The 24,892-nt window shown below is 45.9% G+C and overlaps 1 protein-coding gene across 1 annotated transcript in view; it reads right to left on the bottom strand.

Moving 5' to 3' along the window:
- The window catches only part of MERTK (MER proto-oncogene, tyrosine kinase), a 135,373-nt gene that overhangs the window by 100,068 nt on the left and 10,413 nt on the right, over window positions 1–24,892 (bottom strand). Inside the window, exon 2 of the mRNA XM_050753006.1 lies at window positions 762–1,182. Coding sequence (XP_050608963.1) covers window positions 762–1,182 — 421 coding nt within the window. The remainder of the gene's footprint in view (window positions 1–761; window positions 1,183–24,892) is intronic.

Here is a 24,892-nt window from a genome sequence, read left to right on the forward strand (position 1 = left end):
CTATCCTTCAACTCTCTAAAGTGACCAGTGGGTTGCTTAAACAGAAAACAGAAGGCTTTTGCTTTTGAGGCAGCATTAGCATAATGACATTTAAAAAGAAAGGGGCCGGGCGCGGTGACTCACACCTGTAATCCCAGCACTTCGGGAGGCCAAGGTGGGCGGATCACGAGGTCAGAAGATCGAGACCATCCTGGCTAACACGGTGAAACCCCATCTCTACTAAAAATACAAAAAATTAGCTGGGCATGGGGCAGGCGCCTGTAGTCCCAGTTACTCGGGAGGCTGAGGCAGGAGAATGGCGTGAACCCGGGAGGCGGAGCTTGCAGTGAGCCGAGATCGCGCCACTGCACTCCAGCCTGGGCGACAGAGCGAGACTCCGCCTCAAAATAAAAATAAAAAATAAAAAGAAAGGAAGAGGCCTGGTAAGGTGGCTCATGCCTCTAATCCCAGCACTTTGGGAGGCCGAGGTGGGCGGATCAGCTGAGGTCTGGAGTTTGAGACCAGCCTGGGCATCATGGTGAAACCTCATCTACTAAGAATACAACAACAAAAAAAAGTAGCTGGGCGTGGTGGTCGGCCTGTAATCCCAGCTATGCTGGAGGCTGAGGCAGGAGAATTGTTTGAACTCAGGAGGTGGAGGTTGCAATGAGCTGAGATCGTGCCGCTGCACTCCAGCCTGGGCTACAGAGTGAGACTGTGTCTCTAAATAAATAAGTAAAAATTAAAACTAAAAAAATAAAAAAGGAAGAAAGAACACATACCTGAAGGAAGCGATTATTGCTGTAACTTCATCATCTGGATAAAACTGTGTAATTGCATGATGTGCCCCAAGCAATTCCTTCCCATCTTTCCACCAAGAAATTGTGGTGTCCTGGTATATATTAGGTACACTGATTGAGCAATTAAATTTGACATCTTTATGTTCAGAAAGTATTATGTGTCCAACTGTATGTTTGAAGGCAAGAGGTGGTAGGAGCTTTGACCCGGCAGAGGTCACCCGGGGAATGGCTACATTTCCTGTATATGGTCTTCCAGGCTGGGTTGGTGAAAACATCAAGGCAGGCTGGTACCCACTGGTGTGAGGAAGGGATAACAACGATGTGTGGTCAGTTTGCAGGCTCCCTGGCAAAGGTCCTGGGAATAGCGGGTAAGGCTTGGCTTCTTCCCTTGCCTCAGTGATCGCTGTAAAACAGAACATCCAAAATTTAGCCTTTTAAATAAGAAGAGTTTCCCAAGTAGGTTCCCAACTTCTTAGGCCACGAAGACAGAGCACTGGGGTGTCCTCTGTGCCCCAGGAAAAGATGAGCAGAATTCATTAAAACACACGTCTGGACATATTCTCATTCACCAGTTCATTCATTTATAAACTCGCCTCTGGAAGAGTACCAAAGAAATATAACTCCCCCTACCAAAAACGAAATTTTTCTTCTTACTGACTCATTCCAAGTCCTTCATGCCCAACTCAGCAGTATAAGAAGGTGATGACACAGCAGGGCTCAAGGTCACTTTTCTTGGCCAGGCGTGGTGACTTACACCTGTAATCTTGGCACTTGGGAGGTGGAGACGGGAGGGTCACTTGAGGTCAGGAGTTTGAGACCAGCCTGGACAACATGGCAAAAACCTGTCTCTACTAAAAATACAAAAATTAGCTGGGCATGGTGGCACATTCCTATAATCCCAGCTACTTGGGAGGCTGAGGCAGGAGAATAGCTTGAACCTGGGAGGCGGAGGTTACAGTGAGCCAAGGTGGCACCACAGCACTCCAGCCTGGGCGACAGAGCGAGACCCTGTCTCAAAATAAATAACTTTGTCTGCTCTGTCAGAGACTATGCTACAAATTTGGCTAATAGTCTTTAAAAAGCTGCTCAAGGTTAAGAAAAACAAAACAAAATAAAAAAAAACAAAATTAGCCGGGTGTGTTGGCATGCACCTGTAGTCCCAGCTACTTGGGGGGTTGAGGCAGGAGGATAGCTTGAGCCCAGGAGATCAAGGCTGTAGTGAGCCAAGATCGTGCCACTGCCCTCCAGCCTGGGTGACAGAGTGAGACTCTGTCTCAAAAAAAAAAAAAAAAAAAAAAAGATGGGCTGCTCAAGGTCACAAAGAGATGAGTTTACAATTGCTGTGCCTTAACAACAAAAAGAGTGTGCTTAAGTTACCAGCTATGGAATACTGAAGCTTCCGGGAAAATGCTTGCTTGCTGGAATAAACCTGGAAATGTTTTCATTTCATCTGGTCCACAAGTATTTTTAGATGGTTTCTGAGCAAGGGAAGGCTCCTAATAGCTGTACTTTTAGCTTTCTGAGTGGCATTTTGGACATAAGATTCCACACTGGTTGTTATCTATTCAAATACGTTGGCAGGGAGTGCGTGAGACAGATGGGTGAGAGAGACATAGGCCCAGCATTCTACATTATGGGTTGGTGGCTGGGGGTACATGGCGGGGGGCTCCATCCTTGCTCAAGGGCTGGCCTCCTGCCATGCTCAGGACATCATGCCCTCCTGGGCTCCTGAGTGTGTGTGCAGGGAGTAGGGTGTTCTCTGCTCAGAGTTGTGCCCGATTTCGCAACTAACACAGGAAGCCCAGTTAAGCTTGAATTTCAGACGAACAACAAATAATTGTTTTTTAAAGACACAGGGCCTTCATGCTCTGTCACCCAGGCTGGAGAGCAGGGGCGCAGTAACTCACTGCAACTTCAATCTCCTAGGCTTAAGTGATCCTCCTACCTCAGCCTCCTGAGTAGGATGGACTATAGATAGGCTCATGCTACCACGTCCAGCTAGTTTAAAATTTTTTCTTGTAGGGAGGGAGTCTGGCTATGTGCCCAGGCTGGAATTTCTTAAATTTAAGTATTCAATTAAGTATTTAATTGGCTAATGGGAGATATAAGCAGGAAATCGTGGGCAGAAGAGAAGAGATCTGGGAATTTTTCCCTCTAGCTTCCTCTCTGCCAAGCCACTGTGGTCAGCACATATGCCTCAACTGAAGGGCATACCTCTGTCTGGGAGCCCTCGCCATGCAGCTCCCTCTCCCATTCCAGCAACTGCTCCCTCCCAGGCCCCTTCGATGTTGGGGGCCAACTCTCATGGCTGTTGCCTTTGGGAACTGCCTCCTTAGTGAGTCAGGATCCATGTGAGATACGAGAGAAGAGATTTTCCTACAAGAACACAGGAAGACTTTTCCTTATCCTGAGGTCTTGGTGAGTGTGGGAGTGTAGGGCCTTCTGTGTGCTTTAGGGGAGGGCTATGTGGGTCAGCTGTGGACTGGCCTGGAGCCCAGCTGTCCAGACAGATGAATGTGCTGTCACGGGAGTGCTCACTTATGCCAAGGAGTGAAGATCAGGATGACAACAGACAGGGACCGTTGCCTCTCCAGTCACCCACAGCCCACATGCCAGGCAAACCTTCACAAGGCTGGGCCTATGCTCTTGGTAGAGGAGGGGGCTCCTCTTCCTCTGACGTGTGGATGCTTTCTGCAGCAATGCATGTTCTGGCTGTTTGTCTCATGCCTGCAGAGCTCCCTCAAGGGTGCTCTACTTACTCATGTAGGCTTTGTTTTTGTTTGTTTTCTGAGACGGTGTCTCGCTCTGTCACCAGACTGGAGTGGAGGGCGGGCAGTGGCACAATCTCAGTTCTCTGCAACCTCCGCCTCCCGGATTCAAGTGATTTTCCTGCCTCAGCCTCTTGAGTAGCTGGGACTACAGGCGCAAGCCACCATGCCTGGCTGATTTTTCTATTTTTAGTAGAGACAGGGTTTCACCATGTTGGCCAGGATGGTCTCGATTTCTTGACCTCGTGATCCACCCACCTCGGCCTCCCAAAGTGCTAGGATTACAGGCGTGAGCCACCGCGCCTGACCCTTTACTCATGTACTTTGAAGCCTTGACAATTCACCTTTGTCACTTGGATGGGCACACTCATCTGTGGTTCTTCCTATTCACTGAGCTACAGAGGACTCAGGAGTCAGGGGTTTAATCCAAATTACTTTTTCCACCCTTTAAATATAGGTCCCTTTCTTAGAAGGCAAAAATGGGAAGTGGGAGAAGCAAATAATACCTTCGCTGGTTTAAATTATTTAAGAATATTTTAAATTTTTAATTAGAAAGCTAACAAATTTGTTTTGAAAAAATTCAAATATTTATTGAAGCATATACAATATAAAATGAAAGCCTGGGGCCGGGCGCATTGGCTCATGGGACCTTTTTTTTTCTAAAAGGTATTAGAATCACACATAGAAATTCCCATAAGAATTTGGCCGTGTGCGGTGGCTCACGCCTGTAATCCCAGCACTTTGGGAGGCCGAGGTGGACGGATCATGAGGTCAGTAGATCGAGACCATTCTGGTTAACACGGTGAAACCCCGTCTCACTAAAAATGCAAAAAATTAGCTGGGTGCGGTGGTCGGTGCCTGTAGTCCTAGCTACTTGGGAGGCTGAGGCAGGAGAATGGCAGAACCTGGGAGGCAGAGCTTGCAGTGAGCCAAGATCACGCCACTGTACTCCAGCCTAGGGGACACAGCGAGACTCCGTCCCAAAAAAAAAGAAAAAAAGAAAGTCTGTTTTGTAAGCCCAACCCTGCAAGATAGCAACCTCTGATTACAACTTGGGGTATAATCTTCAGTTTTCCATGAGCCAAGCTGTTCACTAAACAAAGTGTTAACTTGGTTACGGGCAAGGCCACCCACTAAGGTGACACCACTGAAGTCAGAGAGCCACTAAACCCACCCTGAAATCACTCAACACTCTAGATGGTTTAAAAGATATCTGGGCCAGGCACAGTGGCTCACGCCTGTAATCCCAGCACTTTGGGAGGCCAAGGCGGGTGGATCACCTGAGGTCAGGAGTTCGAGACCAGCCTGGCCAACATGGTGAAACCCCATCTCTACTAAAAATACCAAAATGTAGCCAGGCGTAGTGGCAGGTGCCTGTAATCCTAGCTACTCAGGAGGCTGAGACAGGAGAATCGCCTGAACCTGGGAGGCGGAGGTTGCAGTGAGCCAAGATCACGCCATTGCACTCCAGCCTGGGCAATAAGAACGAAACTCTGTCTCAAAAAAAAAAAAAAAAAAAAAAAAAAATCTGATCTGCACAATTTGATTTACCAGAAGTTGACAGAATGATTTGATTGTCAACAGATATTTGTATAGCACCTCCTGGGTTCAAGATTTGCTACGACAGTCAAATGGGATAAAGAAAGAGACTTATTTCAGGAATAGAGCCACAGTGGGTCCCAGGAGCTAAAGGGGAGATAGACACGGCTAACTGGGGGTGGGGAGGGGAGGCTGCCCATAGCATCAGGGAGGCCTTCTCTGACTAACCTCCTATGGTCAGCACCCCCAGGTTAGGCGCTAGGACCCTTTTGTAACACATCTTACGATTACTCATCCAGTTCTTTCTCCACAGCCAGACTAAAAGCTCCATGATACCTACCACCTACACTACAGCCAGTACATAGGAGGTGCTCAAAATAGGTTTGTTGAATGAGTGAGTAAAGGATGGATCTGAGGAGGGATGGAGAAGGTGCCTGGGGCCGCTAGGGTCAAAGGTGGTGGGAAACTGAAGAGACAGGAGGTAGCCCAACCAGTCCGGGAACAGCAATTTAGCTGAAGAATAGAGCTACTCTGCTAGAACACAAACGGGAGATAAACCAAAATTAGGCTGAATGTGGAGAGCCCTGAATCCCAGCAGAGGCAGGAGAAGTTCCTGGAAGGCGTCTGAGCAAGGGAGGGCAAGGCTCAGAGCTGGGCTTGATGAAGGGCATTCTGGCACCAGCAACTGGCTGAGTAGGAGGAAGAAGAGCAGGAAGCGGGAACCTTCCAGGAAGGCAGTGAAGACCTGACTACAGGGGCAGTCAGCGAGGAGAAGGAAGGATGCAGGAGACAGAGAAGAGGGAGCTGACAGCAACAGCATCCTCACTACCGCCAGTGTTCCACAAAGGAAAGTCAGTCTGACACCAAATATTGAGGAAAGACGCGATCCTGGCATAAAGGAGTGTTCTCAGGAGTGGACAGCTGGTGGCTCGAGGCTGCTCAGGCTCAGTTTGCTCGTAGGGAAAGTGGGGATGGTAACCATGGCGCCTCATAGGGTTGCCAATGGGAATAAAGGAGTTATGACTGTCTGGATCACAGTAAGCCCTCAATGTTAGCTATTATTTTAATTATTTTCTCATTTTATTATGAGTTAATAAAAATCTTCCATGGTCTAACTAACCCTTGAGAACTGTTGGGACTGAGGCTGGACCCCCACGTGGCTGATGAGACTGCTGAGGCTCGTACTGCCCAATTTTAGGGGGGGTGGTATTGCCATTCACATTGTTGTTAGGTGTATAAATTGTTCTCTGGAGCTGTGCAATGCATAACCTCACCAGCCCTATGTGGGGGCCCTGGGTGATTCTACAAAATGTGAAGGAAAAAAAAAAAAAGCCAAAACAAAAACCGTTCCAAGGTTTTGGACCCAAGGGTTGGGGCAATGGTTAATTAGAAATTATATTTTAAGTTGCTAATTTTTCCACTGTTTCTATTACTTTGGTTGTATAATGTATCTTTTCCCTCTGTTTTTCCCCCACAAAAGTGGAATACTCTCAAAATTATTTTTGGGGAGTGATTACGGATGAGTTCAGACTGAAAGGCTTACCCATATCAAAGACTTAATGCAAATGTGGTCCTTTCTCCATAGGACATGGAAAAGTGGGGTGCCTCTGGTTGTAATTTGGGTGGAATTCACAAGAAATCTCCACTTTATTCTCCCACTTTCTTCCAGGGTTGCTTCCTCATGTGGACTGCATAAACCGCTGGAGTGGAATTGTAACTTCACATCAACGAGTGCTGCTAAGCTGCCTTGATCACCAGCCTCTCACTCAGGTCCGAGAGTAGCCGCCCAGCTGCTCCAGCAGCTGCATTTACCAACTCCAGAGGCCACTCCATCCAGTCCTGGACTTGTGTGGTGCAGCACCCCTGCCCTGTGCCCATGTGTTTCCAATCACCATGCAGCCTTTGACCAGAGCCCTAACATCTGCTTCTTAAAGTCAGGGCTTTTGTCTCCATCACCTTTCTCCAGCCCCCAGCACAGGACATGCCCAAGGGACATGATTAATGAATGTGTATTGACACACTGCCCATTTTTCTATGTGAGTTTGCCCTGCTTTTCTGAACATACTTGTCTGTAACTTCCTTGAAGGCTGGAGGTGGCATCATCTAAACCCACCATGATGACAGGCATGGAGTCACAGGCGGCTAACATTTCCAGAATAAACGGGTGTGACGTGCAGAGGGTCCTGAAGGGTGGGTAGGGAAGAGAGGTGGTCCAGGCAAGGACACTGCTGTGGCTGGAGGCGGAACTTGGAGAGACTGTCAGCATGCCTATGACACACAATGACAGGGGCTCAGACATTTAGGGGCTTTGTGAATAGTCTCTTAGACTCAAAATTGGTTGGTTAGGGCACGCCAGTAAAGAATGCTGTTTTCCATGGGATCAACTAGTGAATCCTACCCTCAAATCCATGGATCCCTGCTGAGCACTTGTCAAGTGCAGTGTGCAATGGCAGACGGGCTGGCGGGCAGTGCTGCTCAGAGGTTAGCTAGCAGCTCTGCAGTCAGAGGGCTGAGGCCCACCCAGTTCCTCACCACTTCAAGGGATGGCCTCAGGAAAGCTCTATAACTTCTTTGAACTCTCGTGAGGACAAAAGGATCTCAGCAGTAGGAGCTGATAGGCATCGAGTCCACCAGCACACTCCAAAGATAATGGCTGACATGGCTGTTATCGGCTTGCATCTGAACCCTGGCCTGCTGGCCACCTAAAGTAGGAATTTCTAAAGCCAGGTCTGGGCCCTGCGGGGATAAGGGCTGAGTTTCATCAGTGATGTCTGTCTTGGACAATGCATGGGGAAGGGCAATACTAGAGTAATATAATTGCCAGCTGTGAGTGAGAGGAAAAAATATACATCGGGCTTGGGATGCAAGGGGCTCTCAGCTCTAAGGCATCTCTCGGTCTCTCTAGGGATGGTCTCCACAAGCCTTTCGTAACATGAGCTCCTTTGATTTTCTTGAAGCCTGATGATCACAGCCCAAGGTGATCACCAAGGTGCATAAAGAAAGCAGCAGCAACTAAAACTGCAGGTCTTATGGTAGTGGCTGGGGATGTGGCAGCAAGCAGCGTCCCTGGCCCTGGAGTCCCTCCATGCTGTGGGAAGAGGGTTGAGCAGGGCAGATGGCAGCCCTGTGGGACTGAGGGTGCTGGCTGGTGAACCCTGTTCAGTTCCACCCCACCCCAGCACTCCACCCCAGGATGCTGTGTGCCATCAGCCTGCTTTACGATCCCAGGCACCTGGGAAGAGAGGGGAATAGCTCGTCTACCGGAGTTAGAGTGATGGCAGGAGTGAGTACCAACTTGTGGGACCCATTACTCCTGCTCTTTCTATTCCTTCCCCAACAATAAAATGGGCGGAAGTATCAGCTGAGCTCTCTAAAGTTCAGCCTTGGCCGGGTGCGGTGGCTCAAGCCTGTAATCCCAGCACTTTGGGAGGCCAAGACGGGCGGATCACGAGGTCAGGAGATCGAGACCATCCTGGCTAACACAGTGAAACCCCGTCTCTACTAAAAAATACAAAAAACTAGCCGGGCGAGGTGGCGGGCGCCTGTAGTCCCAGCTACTCGGGAAGCTGAGGCAGGAGAATGGCGTAAACCCGGGAGGCGGAGCTTGCAGTGAGCCGAGATCGCGCCACTGCACTCCAGCCTGGGCGACAGAGCAAGACTCCGTCTCAAAAAAAAAAAAAAAAAAAAAAAAAGTTCAGCCTTAAACTCAAGAGGCCCAGGCTAGGCATGGTGGCTGCCAGCACTTTGGGAGGCCGAAGTGGGAGGATTGCCTGAGCCCAGGAGTTCAAGATCAGCCTGGGCAACAGAGTGAGACAAGTCTCTACCAAAAATAAAAATAAAATAAAAACGAGGCCCAGAGGAGGCTGCAAGAGAGTGAGGGCTTATCTTTCAGCCCCTAGTGGTTCTTTGCTTCCCACCTCAAGCACACATGGACATATGGCACATAAATGCACGGCCAAGAGGCCAAGAGGATGCACCTTATTCCAGAGGTGCGCTGTTTCCTTGCCAGTCGTGCTCTCTGCTGAAGGTATTTGCTATCAGACAGCCCTACAGTCCTTCTGCAGGTGGGTTTGTGATTTAGAGAAAGGCCTTTTTTTTTTTTTTTTTTTTTTTTTTTTTGAGATAGAGTCTCAGTCTGTCACAGCCCAGGCTGGAGTGCAGCGGTGCGATCTCAGCTCACTGTAACCCTTGCCTCCCGGGTTCAAGCAATTCTCCTGCCTCAGCCTCCTGAGTAGCTAGGATTACAGGCAGGTGCCACTATGCCCCGCTAATTTTTGTGTTTTTAGTAGAGACTGAGTTTCACTATGTTGGTCAGGCTGGTCTCGAACTCCTGACTTCAGGTGATCCGCCTGCCTCTGCCTCCCAAAGTTCACAGAAAGGCTTTTGCATCTGGAATCCTGTAAACGCTGGTATCCCTGTTTCCCTACCCTCTCTAGGAGAAAAGGCAGAACCTAGACCAGTGCCCCCACCCCCCATTCTGTGCGCACACATCAGGCTGATATTTGAATCATGTCCTGAGCAGCTGCCCTGTCACCCAGGTTAAGAACTCCCACCCCACTCCCTTTACCCCCACAGCTAGCTGAGGCCAAACATAGCACAAAAGGAAATTTTCTACTTAGTACTATTTATGCAATATTCAAAGGATTCCTGATTGATAAAGTGTGGCGGCCAGGCGCAATGGCTCACGCCTGTAATCTCAGCACTTTGGGAAGCCGAGGCGGACAGATCACCTGAGGTCAGGAGTTCAAGACCAGCCTGGCCAATATGGCAAAACCCCGTCTCTACTTAAAAATACGAAAAGTAGCCAGGCATGGTGGCAGGTGCCTGTAATCCCAGCTACTCAGAAGGGTGAGGCAGGGAGAATTGCTTGAACCCAGGAGGCAGAAGTTGCAGTGAGCTGAGATCACGCCACTGCACTCCAGCCTGGGCAACACAGTGAGACTCCGTTTCGGGGGGGGGGGGGAAGAGTAGCAACACTTCATTCATTAGAAGAGAGAGAGAAAAAAAAAGAAACCTTCAACCAGAACTCACTTGACCGATGGATCAGTCCTAAATTGCAAATGGTAATTATTAACTTCACTGGAGTGACCCTTGGGCCACTTGGAGAATGTTAAAGGAGGAAGAAGCGATTATGCCGCCCATTTGCCCTAAGTGTAGCAAAGCCCTGCAAGCGAAACGGGTGGCTAGCCCTGAGTCAGTGCTGGAGAGAACAGGCCTGGGGCTTGCAGGAAGGAAAGGAAGTAAATGGCTGGGCAGTGTGTGCCCCAAGAGGTCACAGCCCAGCCACAGGAGGAGAAAAGCCCAAGTGCCAGTGAAAGCCCAGAAATGCCTGCACGGTGGAAGGAACGTGAAGTTGCCTATAAAACAAGGTGTTGGCATAATAATAAATAAATTAAAAAAAAAAAATCATGAAATCTAAAAAAAAAAAAAAAAAAAACAAACAAAAAAACAAGGTGTTGGCATTGGGTTGCCAGATAAAAAACAGGACAGCCCTTTACACTTGAATTTCAGATAAGCAACGAATATGGGAACACCCTGGATTTACTTAGTGGAACAAATATAACTTAGTGTCATTTAATCAAAACCAGCCGGAGCCACAGCACCAGAGATTTCACTGTTGCCCTTCCCACACGCTGCTTCCTGGGGCTTAGAGCAGCATGGAGACTGGGTCTGGAGGAGCAAGCAGGGACCTGGCACACCAGGAAAGCTATCCAACCTCTCCGAGCCAAGGCTTGGAGCATGAAGGGGCTGGGACCTCTGAGCAAAAGCACCAGGGGCTTATCAGTAGGGTGACCTTCCTACTGCCCCTGGCCCCATACATTCCTTTTGGATCAAAAAAGACAAAACAAAAAACAAACAACAACAACAAAAAAACCACACACACCAAAAAATGAAATGAGCAGAGGTACCTCTCCGCTTGGCCTTGAGCACACACATTAGCAGGGCAAGTGCCAAGGGCCCCAAAGGGTTTTAGGTACACTCTCATGATCCGCTTCAGCCTGTCCCCCACTTTTTCACTGGGGCAATTGCCTTTTTCTTGGTGGTGCTTTGCAAAAGAAGTTTCCCAAACAGACTGCAATGCCCATGTCCCTAGCAAGGGGGGCACCAATGCAACCAGAAAAGAGCCTTCCAGAATCTGACCGTGACTTTTCACTATCTGCTTCCAACTCTCCCACTATGCTCTCAAACCCAGCATAACATCAGAAGCTTCCAGGAAATGTTTTTAAGCTTTTGATGCCCATGTCCCACCCAGGGCTTGAATGTATTGGTTCAGGGTGCAGCTTGGGCACTGGGATTTTTTAAACAATCTCCTCTTATGATTCTAACGTGCAGGCAGGGTCAGACCCTGCTTTAGGGAACAGATTCAGTGGCACACATCCCTCTACAGTGGGGCCAGGGGGCTGCGGAAGGCCAGGGATGGGGGGCACTGAGTGGCCTGGATGGAGCTCACAAATCCTCATGCAGAGGGCCCAGGTTTGACTGCATGTGCTTTAGGAGATGAGGAGGCTGTAGGAGGGGTAGGGTGAGAACAAAAACCCGGAAGTCAGAGGGACAAGGCATAGCCCCAGCTCAGTCACGTAAAGGCCAGGCGACCTTGTGCAAGTCACCTGTCCATCCAAAACTCACTGTCCTCCTTCTGTAAAATGAGACAGTTTCCCTCCAGTCTTTGGGGCTCTGGGGTTGATTCTCCCCAAGACTCAGCTGTGGCTTTCACAAGACCCAGAAGAGATGCTGAGTCCCCAAGTTTAATTTCTCCATCATGCCACTCCCAAAACATACCCTCCAGCTCACCAGTACCTGAAATCTCTGCTTCAGTTCCTGTTTTCTCTCCAAGAGTGGAATGTTGCACGTGAAACAACGCACAGTTGGCCGGGCGCGGTGGCTCAAGCCTGTAATCCCAGCACTTTGGGAGGCCGAGACGGGCGGATCACGAGGTCAGGAGATCGAGACCATCCTGGCTAACACGGTGAAACCCCATCTCTACTAAAAAATACAAAAAACTAGCCGGGCGAGGTGGCGGGCGCCTGTAGTCCCAGCTACTCGGGAGACTGAGGCAGGAGAATGGCGTAAACCTGGGAGGCGGAGCTTGCAGTGAGCTGAGATCCGGCCACTGCACTCCAGCCTGGGCGACACAGCGAGACTCCGTCTCAAAAAAAAAAAAAAAAAAAAAAAAAAAACAACGCACAGTGTCTGGCATCCACAGACATGCAATAAATGGTAGCTATTATTTTCCTAACATGAAACATCTGATCTGTCTTGTATCAAAGGTGCAACTAGTCATGCCTGGACTATCAATGCCAAACATATGGAACTGATTATGCTGACTCAGACCATTCAACTCTTGCAATGAAATATGAATACTGTATACAATATCATGTTTACTTAACCAAGGGTTTCCCTCTGCTTTCTCCAATGGCAGCATGCCAAGTGTCACAGAAAGGCTCTGAGGCAACACTTTCTGGCCAGGGTCTGAAAGCAGCTTTCCCCTCTGGGGGTCTGGGGTTTATACTGCCGAGTCCCAACCGTGGCTTTCACAAGACCCAGATGAGATGCTCAGTTCACGTTTAACTTTTCCATCACGCCACTCCCAAAACATATACTCCAGCCTACCAGTACCTGAATTCCTATTACTAAAACGCCGATCCTTAAGGAAAAAAATCATTTTCTTTTAAAATGTGAGTGTCTCTGGGAGACCAGACCCATTAGCAAGAATAGTTTAAGTCTTCCCTAAGTAACAGAGAACGAAGAATCCCCTCCCAAAACAGACGTACTTTTCCCTATTCTTCCCACTAAGTACATCCCAAAACACTAGATGTTAAAAAAGTATTTTTCAAAACTCTGACTTAGAGTAGTCAAAATCACATAGAACAGAACAAGGATGGTGACTGCCAGGGACTAAGGGGAGAGGAAATCAGGAGTTAGTGTTTAATGGTTACAGAGTTTCAGTTTTACAGGGTGAAATATTATGAATATATTTAATTCCACTGAGCTATACACTGAGAAACGGTGAAGATGGTAAATTATATGTTATGTATCTTTTAGTTAATTTTTTTCTTTTTTTTTTAGACAGAGTCTCACTCTGTTACCAGGTTGGAGTGCAGTGGTGTGATCTCGGCTCACTGCAACCTCTACCTCTCAGGTTCAAGCGATTCTCCTACCTCAGCCTCCTGAGTAGCTGGGACTATAGGTGCCCACCACCACACCCAGCTAATTTTTGTATTTTTAGTAGAGACAGGGTTTCACTATGTTGACCAGTAAAATGAAAGGCGAACAAAAGATGGAATCGGTATACTAAAATATCAAAGCAATAGAAAAGTATTCAATTTGACCAAAAATGAGAAGAGACTGAAAAAAATGAATACAGTCTCTGGGACTGTGATTAAATATCTAAAATCCATATCACTGAAGTCCTGAAAGGAGAGGAGATAGAAAGCAAGGCTAAAAGAGAACTTGAAGGGCCGGGCACGGTGGCTCACGCCTGTAATCTCAGCACTTTACGAGGCTGAGGTGGATGGATCATGAGGTCAGGAAATCAAGACCATCTTGGCTAACATGGTGAAACCCCCATCTCTATTAAAAATACACAAAAAAATTAGCCAGGCATGGTGGCAGGCGCCTGTAGTCCCAGCTACTCGGGAGGCTGAGGCAGGAGAATGGCGTGAACCCGGGAGGCAGAGCTTGTGTGAGCTGAGATCGTGCCATTGCACTCCAGCCTGGGCAACAGAGGGAGACTCCATCTAAAAAAAAAAAAAAAAAAAAATCAACACCTAACATAGCATTATCATATCATACATTAAATATAAATAATCTAAATACACCTAGTAAAAGACAGAGATTGGCAGAATAGAATAAAAAATATGACCTATCTGCTATTTATTAAAAATTCACTCCAAATATAATAATATACACAAATTGAAAGCAAAAGGATAGAAAAAGATGTATCATGTAATGAATAATCAAGAGAGAACAGAATGGCTACATTAATATCAGATAAAATAGACTTCAAGTCAAAGAAAATTACCAAGGACAGAGAGGTACACTATCTAATAATAAAACAATCTGCCAAGAAGACACAGAAATTCTACATAAGCATGCACCAAAGCAAAGAGCTATAAAATGTGTGACATAAAAAGTGATAGAACAGGGCCAGGCGTAGTGGCTCATGCCCGTAATCCCAGCACTTTGGGAGGCTAAGGAGGGTGGATCACCTGAGATCAGGAGTTCAAGACCAGCCTGATCAACATGGTGAAATCCCGAGTCTACTAAAAATACAAAAATTAGCTGAGTGTGGTGGTGCACGTCTGTAATCCCAGCTACTCGGGAGGATCACTCGAACCTGGGAGGCGGAGGTTGCAGTGAGCTGAGATCTCCCCATTGCACTCCAGCCTAGGCAATAAGAGCGAAACTCTGTCTCGAAAGAAAGAGAGAGAGAGAGAGAGAGAGAGAGAAAGAGACAAAGAAAGAAAGAAAGAAAGAAAGAAAGAAAGAAAGAAAGAAAGAAAGAAAGAAAGAAAGAAAGAAGAAAGAAAGAAAGAGAGAGAGAGAGAGAGAAAGAAAGAAAGAAAGAAAGAAAGAAAGAAAGAAAGAAAGAAAGAAAGAAAGAAAGAAAGAAAGAAAGAAAGACTCATAGAACTGAAAGGTAAACACATAAACAATTATAGTTGGGGACTTTAACACCTCTCTCTCTCTCTCTTCCTTCCTCTCCCAATAATGGACAGAACAACTAGACAAAAAATAATCAAGGATATAAAAGGACTTAACACTTTTATGAAAATAATTGGCCAGGCTCGGTGACTTACACCTGTAATCCCAGCACTTTGCGAGGCTGAGGCAGGCAGATCACCTGAGCCCAGGAGTTTGAGACCAGCCTGGGCAACATGGGAAAACCCTGTCTCTAACAAAAAGTATAAAAATTAGCCAGGTGTAGTGGCACATGGCTGTAGTACCAGCTACTAAGGAGCCTGAAGTGGGAGGGTCGCTTGAGCCTGGGAGGTCAAACTGCAGTGAGCCATCAGAGTGCCACTGCACTCCAGCCTGGGCGACAGAATGAGACCTTGTTTCAAAAACATAAAGAAAAGAAAGATATATAATCTATATTTATAGAACACTTTTCTCAATAATAGAATACACATGCTTTCAAAGATCAATGATATCCTTATAAAGCAAATCCCAACAAATTAAAAATAACTGAAATCATATAGTTTGTGTTCTCTAATTACAATGGAAATAACCAGATATTAATAACAGAAACACAATAGAAATTCTCAATACTTGCAAACTATACTATGTATTATTATTATTATTATTTTTTGAGATGGAGTTTTTGCTCTTGTTGCCCAGGCTAGAATGCAATAGCACAATCTCAGCTTACTACAACCTCCGCCTCCCAGGTTCAAGTGATTCTCCTGCCTCAGCCTTCCAAGTAGCTGGGATTACAGGCATGCACCACCAAGCCTAGCTAATTTTTTGTATTTAGTAGAGATGGGATTTCACCATGTTGGTCAGGCTGGTCTCGAACTACTGACCTCAGGTGATCCACCCGCCTCAGCTTTCCAAAGTGCTGGGATTACAGGCCTGAGCCACCACGCCCAGTGGAAACTAAAATTTTAAATAGTCCCTGGGTCAAAGAAAAAGTGTCGGCCGGGCGCGGTGGCTCAAGCCTGTAATCCCAGCACTTTGGGAGGCCGAGGCGGGTGGATCACGAGGTCAGGAGATCGAGACCATCCTGGCTAACACGGTGAAACCCCGTCTCTACCAAAAATACAAGAAAATTAGCCGGCCGAGGTGGCGGGCGCCTGTAGTCCCAGCTACTCGGGAGGCTGAGGCAAGAGAATGGTGTGAACCCGGGTGACGGAGCTTGCAGTGAGCTGAGATCGCACCACTGCACTCCAGCCTGGGGCACAGAGCAAGATTCTGTCTCAAAAAAAAAAAAAAAAAAAAAGAGAAAGTGTCAAGAAAAGAAAATTTTTTAAATACATTCAACCGGCCGGGCGCGGTGGCTCAAGCCTGTAATCCCAGCACTTTGGGAGGCCGAGGCGGGCGGATGACGAGGTCAGGAGATCGAGACCATCCTGGCTGACACGGTGAAACCCCGTCTCTACTAAAAAATACAAAAAACTAGCCGGGCGAGGTGGCGGGCGCCTGTAGTCCCAGCTACTGGGGAGGCTGAGGCAGGAGAATTGCGTGAACCCGGGAGGCGGAGCCTGCAGTGAGCTGAGATCCGGCCACTGCACTCCAGCCTGGGCGGCAGAGCGAGACTCCGTCTCAAAAAAAAAAAAAAAAAAAAAAAAAATACATTCAACCAAATGAAAATAAAAACACAACATGTCAAAATTTGTGGGATACAGCTAAAGCAGTGCTGGGGGAAATTCATAGTATTAAAAATCCATCATTTAAGTTTAGAACACAGGGAAAGAGCAAAATAAACCCAAAACAAGCAGAGAGAAGAAAATAATAGATAAAAAAAGAAAATGAAAAAAAGCAATACAGAACCAATGAGACAACAAATTATTTGAAAAGAACAATAAAATTAACAAACCTCTAGCAAGACCAACAAAGAAAAATATGAGAAGACAAATTGCTAATATCAGGAATAAAACAAGGGAAATCACTATAGACTCTGTAGACATCAAAAGGATAATAAGTGAATATTACAAATAACCACACACGAATTTGGTAGCATAGAGGAAGTGAATTAAATCTTCAAAAAACATAAACTATCACAACGTACCCCACATGAAATAGATAATTTGAACAGGGCCATAACTATTAAGGAAACTGAATTCATTAATTTTTAAAACTACCGAAAAACAAATCTCCAGGCCCAGATGGTTTCATTGTCGAATTATGCCAAATGCTTAAAGAAGAATTAACACCAATTCTACATAATCTTCAGAAATTAGAAGAGACGGTAGCACTTTCCAATATATTTTATGAAGCTAGTATTGCTCTGATACCAAAACCAGACAAAAACAATACAGAAAAAACTAGATCAACATTCTTCATGAACATAAATGCAAAAAAATTTTAACAAAATATCAACAAATAGAATTCACTAATATATAAAAATAATTATATACCACAATCAAGTGGAATTTATGCCATGGATAGAAAGTCAGATCAATATTTGAAAATCAGTCAATGTCAGCCGGGCGCAGTGGCTCAAGCCTGTAATCTCAGCACTTTGAGAGGCCGAGGAAGGCAGATCACGAGGTCAGGAAATCAAGACCACCCTGGCTAACACGGTGAAACCCTGTCTCTACTAAAAATACAAAAAAAAATCCATCCTGGCTAACATGGTGAAACCCCGTCTCTACTAAAAATACAAAAAACTAGCCGGGCGAGGTGGTGGGCGCCTGTAGTCCCAGCTACTCGGGAGGCTGAGGCAGGAGAATGGCGTAAACCCGGGAGGCGGAGCTTGCAGTGAGCTGAGATCCGGCCACTGCACTCCAGCCTGGGCGACAGAGCGAGACTCCGTCTCAAAAAAAAAAAAAAAAAAAAAAAAAAAAAAAAAAAAAATTAGCCAGGCATGCTGGTGGGCACCTATAGTCCCAGCTACTTGGGAGGCTGAGGCAGGAGAATGGCGTGAACCTGGGAGGCAGAGCTTGAGCCAAGATCGTGCCACTGCACTCCAGCCTGGACAACAGAGCAAGACTCCATCTCAAAAAAAAAAAAAAAAGAAAGAAAATCAGTCAATGTCATCCAGCATACTAACAGGCAAAAAAAAATAAAAATCACATGATCATATCGATCATTTAACAAAATTCAATATTCGTTCATGGGGGAAAAAAAACCCTCTAAGAAAATTAGGAAGAAGCCAGGCATGGTGGCTCATGCCTGTAATCCCAGCACTTTGGGAGGCTGAGGCAAGTGGATCACCTGAGGTCAGGAGTTCAAGACCAGTGTGGCCAAAATGGTGAAACCCCATCTCTATTTAAAATACAAAAATTAGGCTGGGTGCGGTGGCTCATGCCTGTAGTCCCAGCTACTCGGGAGGCTGAGGCAGGAGAATGGCGTGAATCTGGGAGGCAGAGCTTGCAGTGAGCCGAGATTGTGCCACTGCACTCCAGCCCGGGCCACGGAGCAAGACTCCGTCTCAAACAAACAAGCAAACAAAAATAAAAAAATTAGCCGAGCATGGTGGTGGGTGCCTGTAGTCCTGGCTACTCGGGGGCTGAGACAGGAGAATCGCTTGAACCTGGGAGGCGGAGGTTGCAGTGAGCCGAGATCGTGCCACTGCGCTCCAGCCTGGGTGACAGAGGAGACTTCATCTCAAAAAAAAAAAAAAAAAAGAAAAAAGAAAAAAGAAAGAAAAGAGGGGCATATCCTCAACTTAATAAAGATCTAAAAAAAAAAAAAAAAAAAAAAAAAGAATGAGAACAAGGCAAGGATATCTGCTTTCCCCATTCGTATTCAACACTGTGCTGAAAGTTGTAGCCAATGCAATAAAGCAAGTAAAAGAAATAAAACATATCAGAAACAAAAGATCAGAAAAGAAGAAAATAAAAGGATTGCTATTTGCAGATATGATTATCTTCAAAGAAAATTCCAAGGAAGGCTAGGCATGGTGGCTCATGCTGTAATCCTAGCACTCTGGGAGGCTGAGGTGGGTGGATCACCTGAAGTCAGGAGTTCAAGACCAGCCTGGCCAACATGGTGAAACCCTGTCTGTATCAAAAATGCAAAAAAATTAGCCAGGCATGGTGGTGGCATGTGCCTGTAATCCCAGCTACTCGGGAGGCACAAGAATCGCTTGAGCCCTGGAGGTGGAGGTTGCAGTGAGCTGAGATTGCACCACTGTACTCCAACCTGGGTGACAGAGTGAGACTCCATCTCAACAATAAAAAAGAAGAAAAAGAAAATTCCAAGGAATCTATAAAAAAGTATCCTTGGAACAAATAAGTTATTTCATCAAGGTTGTAAGATACAAATTAATGTATTTCTACATATTAAGCAATAAACACATAGAAATTGAAATTAAAAATATAATACCATTTACAATCACTCCAAATGGTGAAATACTTAGGTATAAATCTAACAAAGCACATACCGAACTCATCTGCTAAAAACAACAAAACACTGAATAAAGAAATACAAGAAGATATAAATAAATGGAGAGATATACTATGTTCATAGATTGGAAATCTCAACCTAGAAAAAACATCAATTCTCCCCAAATTGACATACAGATTGTAATATAATTTCAAAGTATATATTTGGCCTTTGTCTTTGATTCCTGGCATAGAGGTCCTTTAAGCAATGTTACAAATCTATGTTCAATATCTTCTCCTGGGTAAAAAGTAAAGGACCCAGTACCTGTATCAACCCACATAGAAACTTTTTCACCTTTCACCAGCCCTTTTACCTAGACAATCTTCTCTAATCCTGTGAAGGATGTATCACTGGAATTGTCCCCAGTTCATGGGTGAGGACCCTGAGGTTCACAGGTGCTAAGTGACTTGCCCAGCTCTGCATGGCTAGGAAGGAATGAAGAGGGCTTCTCACAGCCACCCCCTACCCTAACCTTGCAATCCACATACAAGCTCCAGTTACTGAGCCCTGGGTTGCAGGTGGTTCTGAGGGTTGAACCAAGGGAAGACTCCAGTGTGTGAGAGCCAAGGGTGAGGATGGGGCACTGAATGGTAAGCCTGAGTGGGGAAGGGGCCAGTGGCATCAATCACTTCACAATCTAGTTGCAACCCGCCCTGAGGAGTATTCTCAAATCTGGTTAGAGTATTCTTGGGAAGAAATATCTTAGTCCAGATCTCCCATGGCAATAACCTGCCTATAAGATATGCAGGACTGGCAATATATAATGAGGCTGAAATTGCATATAACCTACAACTCAGTATTTCCACTCCTAGAGATTCACATATGTCCACAGGGAGACATGTAAGAAGGTTAACAGCTCTCAACTTGGGTAGGGGTTTTGACACATATATTTATCAAAACTCATCAGACTCCACATTTAAAATCTGCACATTTAATTATGGCAAAGGAAACCTCACAATAGAAAAGAATAATGTTCATGGCAACGTTGTTTGTATTAGAAAAATTCAGGAAAACCTAAATGCCCATTAAGAGGCAATTGGGGCTGGGTGTGGTGGCTCACGCCTGTAATCCCAGCACTTTGGGAGGCTGAGGTGGGCAAATCATGAGGTCAGGAATTTGAGACCAGCCTGGCCAGCATGGTGAAACCCCATCTCTACTAAAAATAAAAATAAAGAAATTAGCTGGGCATGGTAGTGGGCACCTGTAATCCCAGCTACTTGGGAGGTTGAGGCAGGAGAATCACCTGAAGAAGGGAGGTGGAGGTTGCAGTGAGCTGAGATCGCGCCACTGCACTCCAGCTGGGGTGACAGCATGAGACTCTGTCATAAATAAATAAATAAATAAATAAATAAAGCGACTGGAAGCCAGGTGCAGTGGCTCATGTCTGTAATCCCAACACTTTGGCAGGCCGAGGCAGGAGGACCACTTGACCCCAGGAGTTAGAGACCAGTCTGGACAACATGGCAAAACCTTATCTCTACAAAAAAGTTAAAAAACAGTTGGGTGTGGTGGCATGCACCTGTAGTCCTAGCTACTCAAGAGGCTGAGGTGGGAGGATCACTTGAGCCCAGAAGTTTAGGCTCCAGTGAGCTATGATGGCACCACTGCAACTCAGCCTGGGCTCCATTGAGCTATGATGGCACCACTGTGTTTCAGCCTGGGCGGGAGCCAACTCAAAAAATTAAAAAAAAAAAAAAAAAAAAAAAAAAAGGCTGGGCGCGGTGGCTCATGCTTGTAATCCCAGCACTTGGGAGGCTAAGACGGGCAGATCACTGGAGGTCAGGAGTTCAAGACCAGCCTGGCCAACATGGTGAAATCCCATCTTTACTAAAAATACGAAAATTAGCCAGGCACGGTGGTGCGTACCTGTAATCCCAGCTACTCGGGAGGCTGAGGCAGGAGAATCACTTGAACCCAGGAGGCAGAGGTTGCAGTGAGCTGAGATAGCACCACTGCACACCAGCCTGGGCAACAGAGCAAGACTCTGTTTCAAAAAAAAAGAAAGAAAGAAAGAAAGAAAACAAAAAAACAAAAGGAGGAGACTGGATAAATAAAACTATGGTATATTCACATATTTGTCTATGAAGATAAATGAACAAGGGCTACACTTTTTAAGTCAGATTAATCTAGCAAACTTCACAAAGAGTGAAGAAGCAAGGCCGGGCACGGTGGCTCACGCCTGTAATCCCAGCACTTTGGGAGGCTGAGGCGGGCAGATCATGAGGTCAAGAGATTGAGACCATTCTGGCCAACGTGGTGAAACCCTGCCTCTACTAAAAACACAAAAATTAGCTGGATGTGGTGGTGCGTGCCTGTAGTCCCAGCTACTCAGGAGGCTGAGGCAAGAGAATCACTTGAACCTGGGAGGTGGAGGTTGCAGTGAGCCAAGATCGTGCCACTGCACTCCAGCCTGGCAACAGAGCGAGACTCCATCTCAAAAAAAAAAAAAAAAAGCAAGCTGAAGAAGAAAGCACACTATATGAAATTTTATAACATTTATGAGGTAAGCTGCTGCTAGTGTCCTGCCCAGCACCCATTTCCCCTTGTTTCCACAAAGGGGACCCAATCTCATTCAGGGTGGCAACTTCCCAGCTAGCACACTCCATTCGCCACTCTTCCTGGCAGCTTGGAGGAACCAGGGAAAGGTTAGCAGAAATCCACAGCATGGGGCCTCACATCAAGTTATCACCTTTTTAAAAAACTGCTTTAATCGGCCAGGCACGGTGGCTCACGCCTGTAATCCCAGCACTTTGGGAGGCCGAGGCGGGCAGATCACGAGGTCAGGAGATCGAGACCATCCTGGCTAACACAGTGAAATCCCGTCTATACTAAAAAAAACAAAAAACAAAAAAAAATTAGCCACGGTGGCCGGGCGCGGTGGCTCAAGCCTGTAATCCCAGCACTTTGGGAGGCCGAGACGGGTGGATCACGAGGTCAGGAGATCGAGACCATCCTGGCTAACACAGTGAAACCCCGTCTCTACTAAGAAATACAAAAAACTAGCTGGGCGAGGTGGCGGGCGCCTGTAGTCCCAGCTACTCGGGAGGCTGAGGCTGGAGAATGGCGAGAACCCGGGAGGTGGAGCTTGCAGTGAGCTGAGATCTGGCCACTGCACTCTAGCCTGGGCTACAGAGCGAGACTCCGTCTCAAAAAAAAAAAAAATTAGCCACGGGTGGTGACGGGCGCCTATAGTCCCAGCCACTCGGGAGGCTGAGGCAGGAGAATGCTGTGAACCCGGGGGGCGGAGCTTGCAGTGAGCTGAGATGGCACCACTGCACTCCAGCCTGGGAAACAGAGAGAGACTCCGTCTCATATATAAATAAATAAATAAATAAATAAATAATTTTTAAAAATCTGCTTTAATCCACATAACTGTATATATCTATGGAGCACACAGTGATGTTGTGACACATATGTAGTGATCGGATCAGAGTAATTAGCATATCCATCATCTCAAATGTCTATCATTTCTTTGTTTTACGAATATTCAATATCCTCCTTCTAGCTATTTGAAACTATACACTATTGTTGGCTGGGCTCAATGGCTCACACCTGTAATCACAGCACTATTTGGGAGGCTGAAGCAGGTGAATCACCTGAGGTCAGGAGTTCAAAACCACCCTGACCAACATGGTGAAACTCCTTCTCTACTAAAAATACAAAAATTAGCTGGACACGGTGGCAGGTGCCTGTAATCCCAGCTACTTGGAAGGGTGAGGCAGGAGAATCGCTTGAACCCAGGAAGTGGAGGTTGCAGTGAGCGGAGATGGCGCCATTTAGATCGCACCACTGCACTCCAGCCTGGGCAACAGAGCAATACTCCTTCTCAAAAACAAACAAACGAAAACTATATATTACTGTTATCTATAGTAATTCTACAGTGCTATAGAACACTAACCTTATCCCTCCTATCTTGCTGTAATTTTGAATTCTTTAACGAATCTATTCCTATCCTCCCCTTCCTCCTACCTTTTCTAGGCTCTAGTATCCTTTGTTCTACTTTTTCCTTCTACAAAAATCAACTGTTTTGTTTAGCTTCCACCTGTGAGTGAGGACATGTGGCGTTTAACTTTGTTCCTGGCTTGTTTTAATTAATCTAATGTCTTCTAGTTCCATTCATGTTGCCACCAAGGACAGGATTTATTTTATGACTAAATATTTAATAGTATTCCATTGTGTGTGTGTGTGTGTTTGTGTGTGTGTCTATTTATACAAACACATATATATAGTTTTTTGTGTTTTTTTTGAGAGACAGGGTCTCAGTCTGTTGCCCAGGCTGGAGTGCAGTAAGGCAATCATAGCTCACTGCAGTCTCAAACTCCTGGGCTCAAAGAATCTTCCCGCTTCAACCTGCTGAGCAGCTGTGACTACCAGCAAGCACCACCATGTCCAGCTATTTTTTTTATTTCTGGTAGAGACTAGGTCTTGCCATGTTGCCAAGGCTTATACCACATTTTCTTTATCCATTCATCCATGGATGGATACCTAGACTGATTCCTTAGCTTGGCTATTATGAATAGTGCTGCAATAAACATGAGGGTGCAGAAGTCGCTTTGACATACTGATTTCCTTTCTTTTGGATGAATGACCAGTAAAGTGCAATTGCAGGATCTATATGGTAGTTCTATCTGTAGTTTTTTGAGGAACCTCCATACCATTCTCCATAGCGTTCCTGGACCAAACCGAGGGTTGGGCTGCTTATTCTCATGGCCCAATAACGAGATGCAGATGGACTGGGAAAGAAGGGAGTTTATTTCTGTAACTGGGTACAGTGAGAAGGCCTGGAAAATATCCCCAGACCAACTCAAAATTATAAAGTTTTCTAGGGCTTATATACCTTCTAAGCTGTATGTCTACATGTAAGTGTGCATTCAGTTAAAGACATAAGTGATTAACTTCTTCTAATCTATAACTAAGATCTGAGTGCTGAGGATCTTCTTCTGGAGCCTCAGTAAATGTACTTAATCTAAGTAAATCCAGGTGCTGGGGTGATTACCCTTATTATCTTGTCTCCTGCTAAATTATGGAGGTTTGAGGAGTTCCTTCAGACCCCCAATAAACTTGTTTGTGGAGGTCTGGGGAGTTTCTTCAGATCCCCAATAAAACTTGTTGAATCCTAAAGGCGGCCTGTTAAGAATTCCTTCATTATCTTGTCATGATTCAAGGCCTAGGAAAGGCCTGGGCAAAACTTCCGGTGGGCTTTTATTACATTCCAGCCTTTGTATGGGGGCACTGGCTCTATTACTCAGTGCTGGAACAGTTGTTACAGAGGCCTGCGTTAGTGAGACCTGGCCTGCCACAATAGTGGTTGTGCTAGTTTAAATCCCCACCAGCAGTGTATGAGTTCCCTTTTCTCTGCACCTTTGCCAGCATTTGTTATTTTTTGCTTTTTTGACATAGCCATCCTAAATGCAATGAGATGAAACCTGGTTGTAATTTTGGTTTGCATTTTCCTGATGATTAGTGTGGACAAATGTGAAGCATTTTTTCATATATTTATCTGTTAGCCATTTGTATGTCTTCTTTTGAGAAATATGTTTAGATCACTTGTTCATTTTTTAATCGGATGGCTTGTTTTTTGCTGTTGAGATGTTCCAGTCACCTTCTTGATAAAAAGGACAGACTCAGCTGGTATGAGACTTTTTGTCCTTTGCCCTTCTGCTTTTTTCTGCCCGGAAAGCAAATGAAATGCCCAGAAGCACAGCAGCCATTGAAGGAACAATGTGTTCTAAAAGCACACACTACAGATGTCAG

This window comes from Macaca thibetana, chromosome 13, assembly GCF_024542745.1.
Source record: "Macaca thibetana thibetana isolate TM-01 chromosome 13, ASM2454274v1, whole genome shotgun sequence".
NCBI lineage: Eukaryota > Metazoa > Chordata > Mammalia > Primates > Cercopithecidae > Macaca > Macaca thibetana.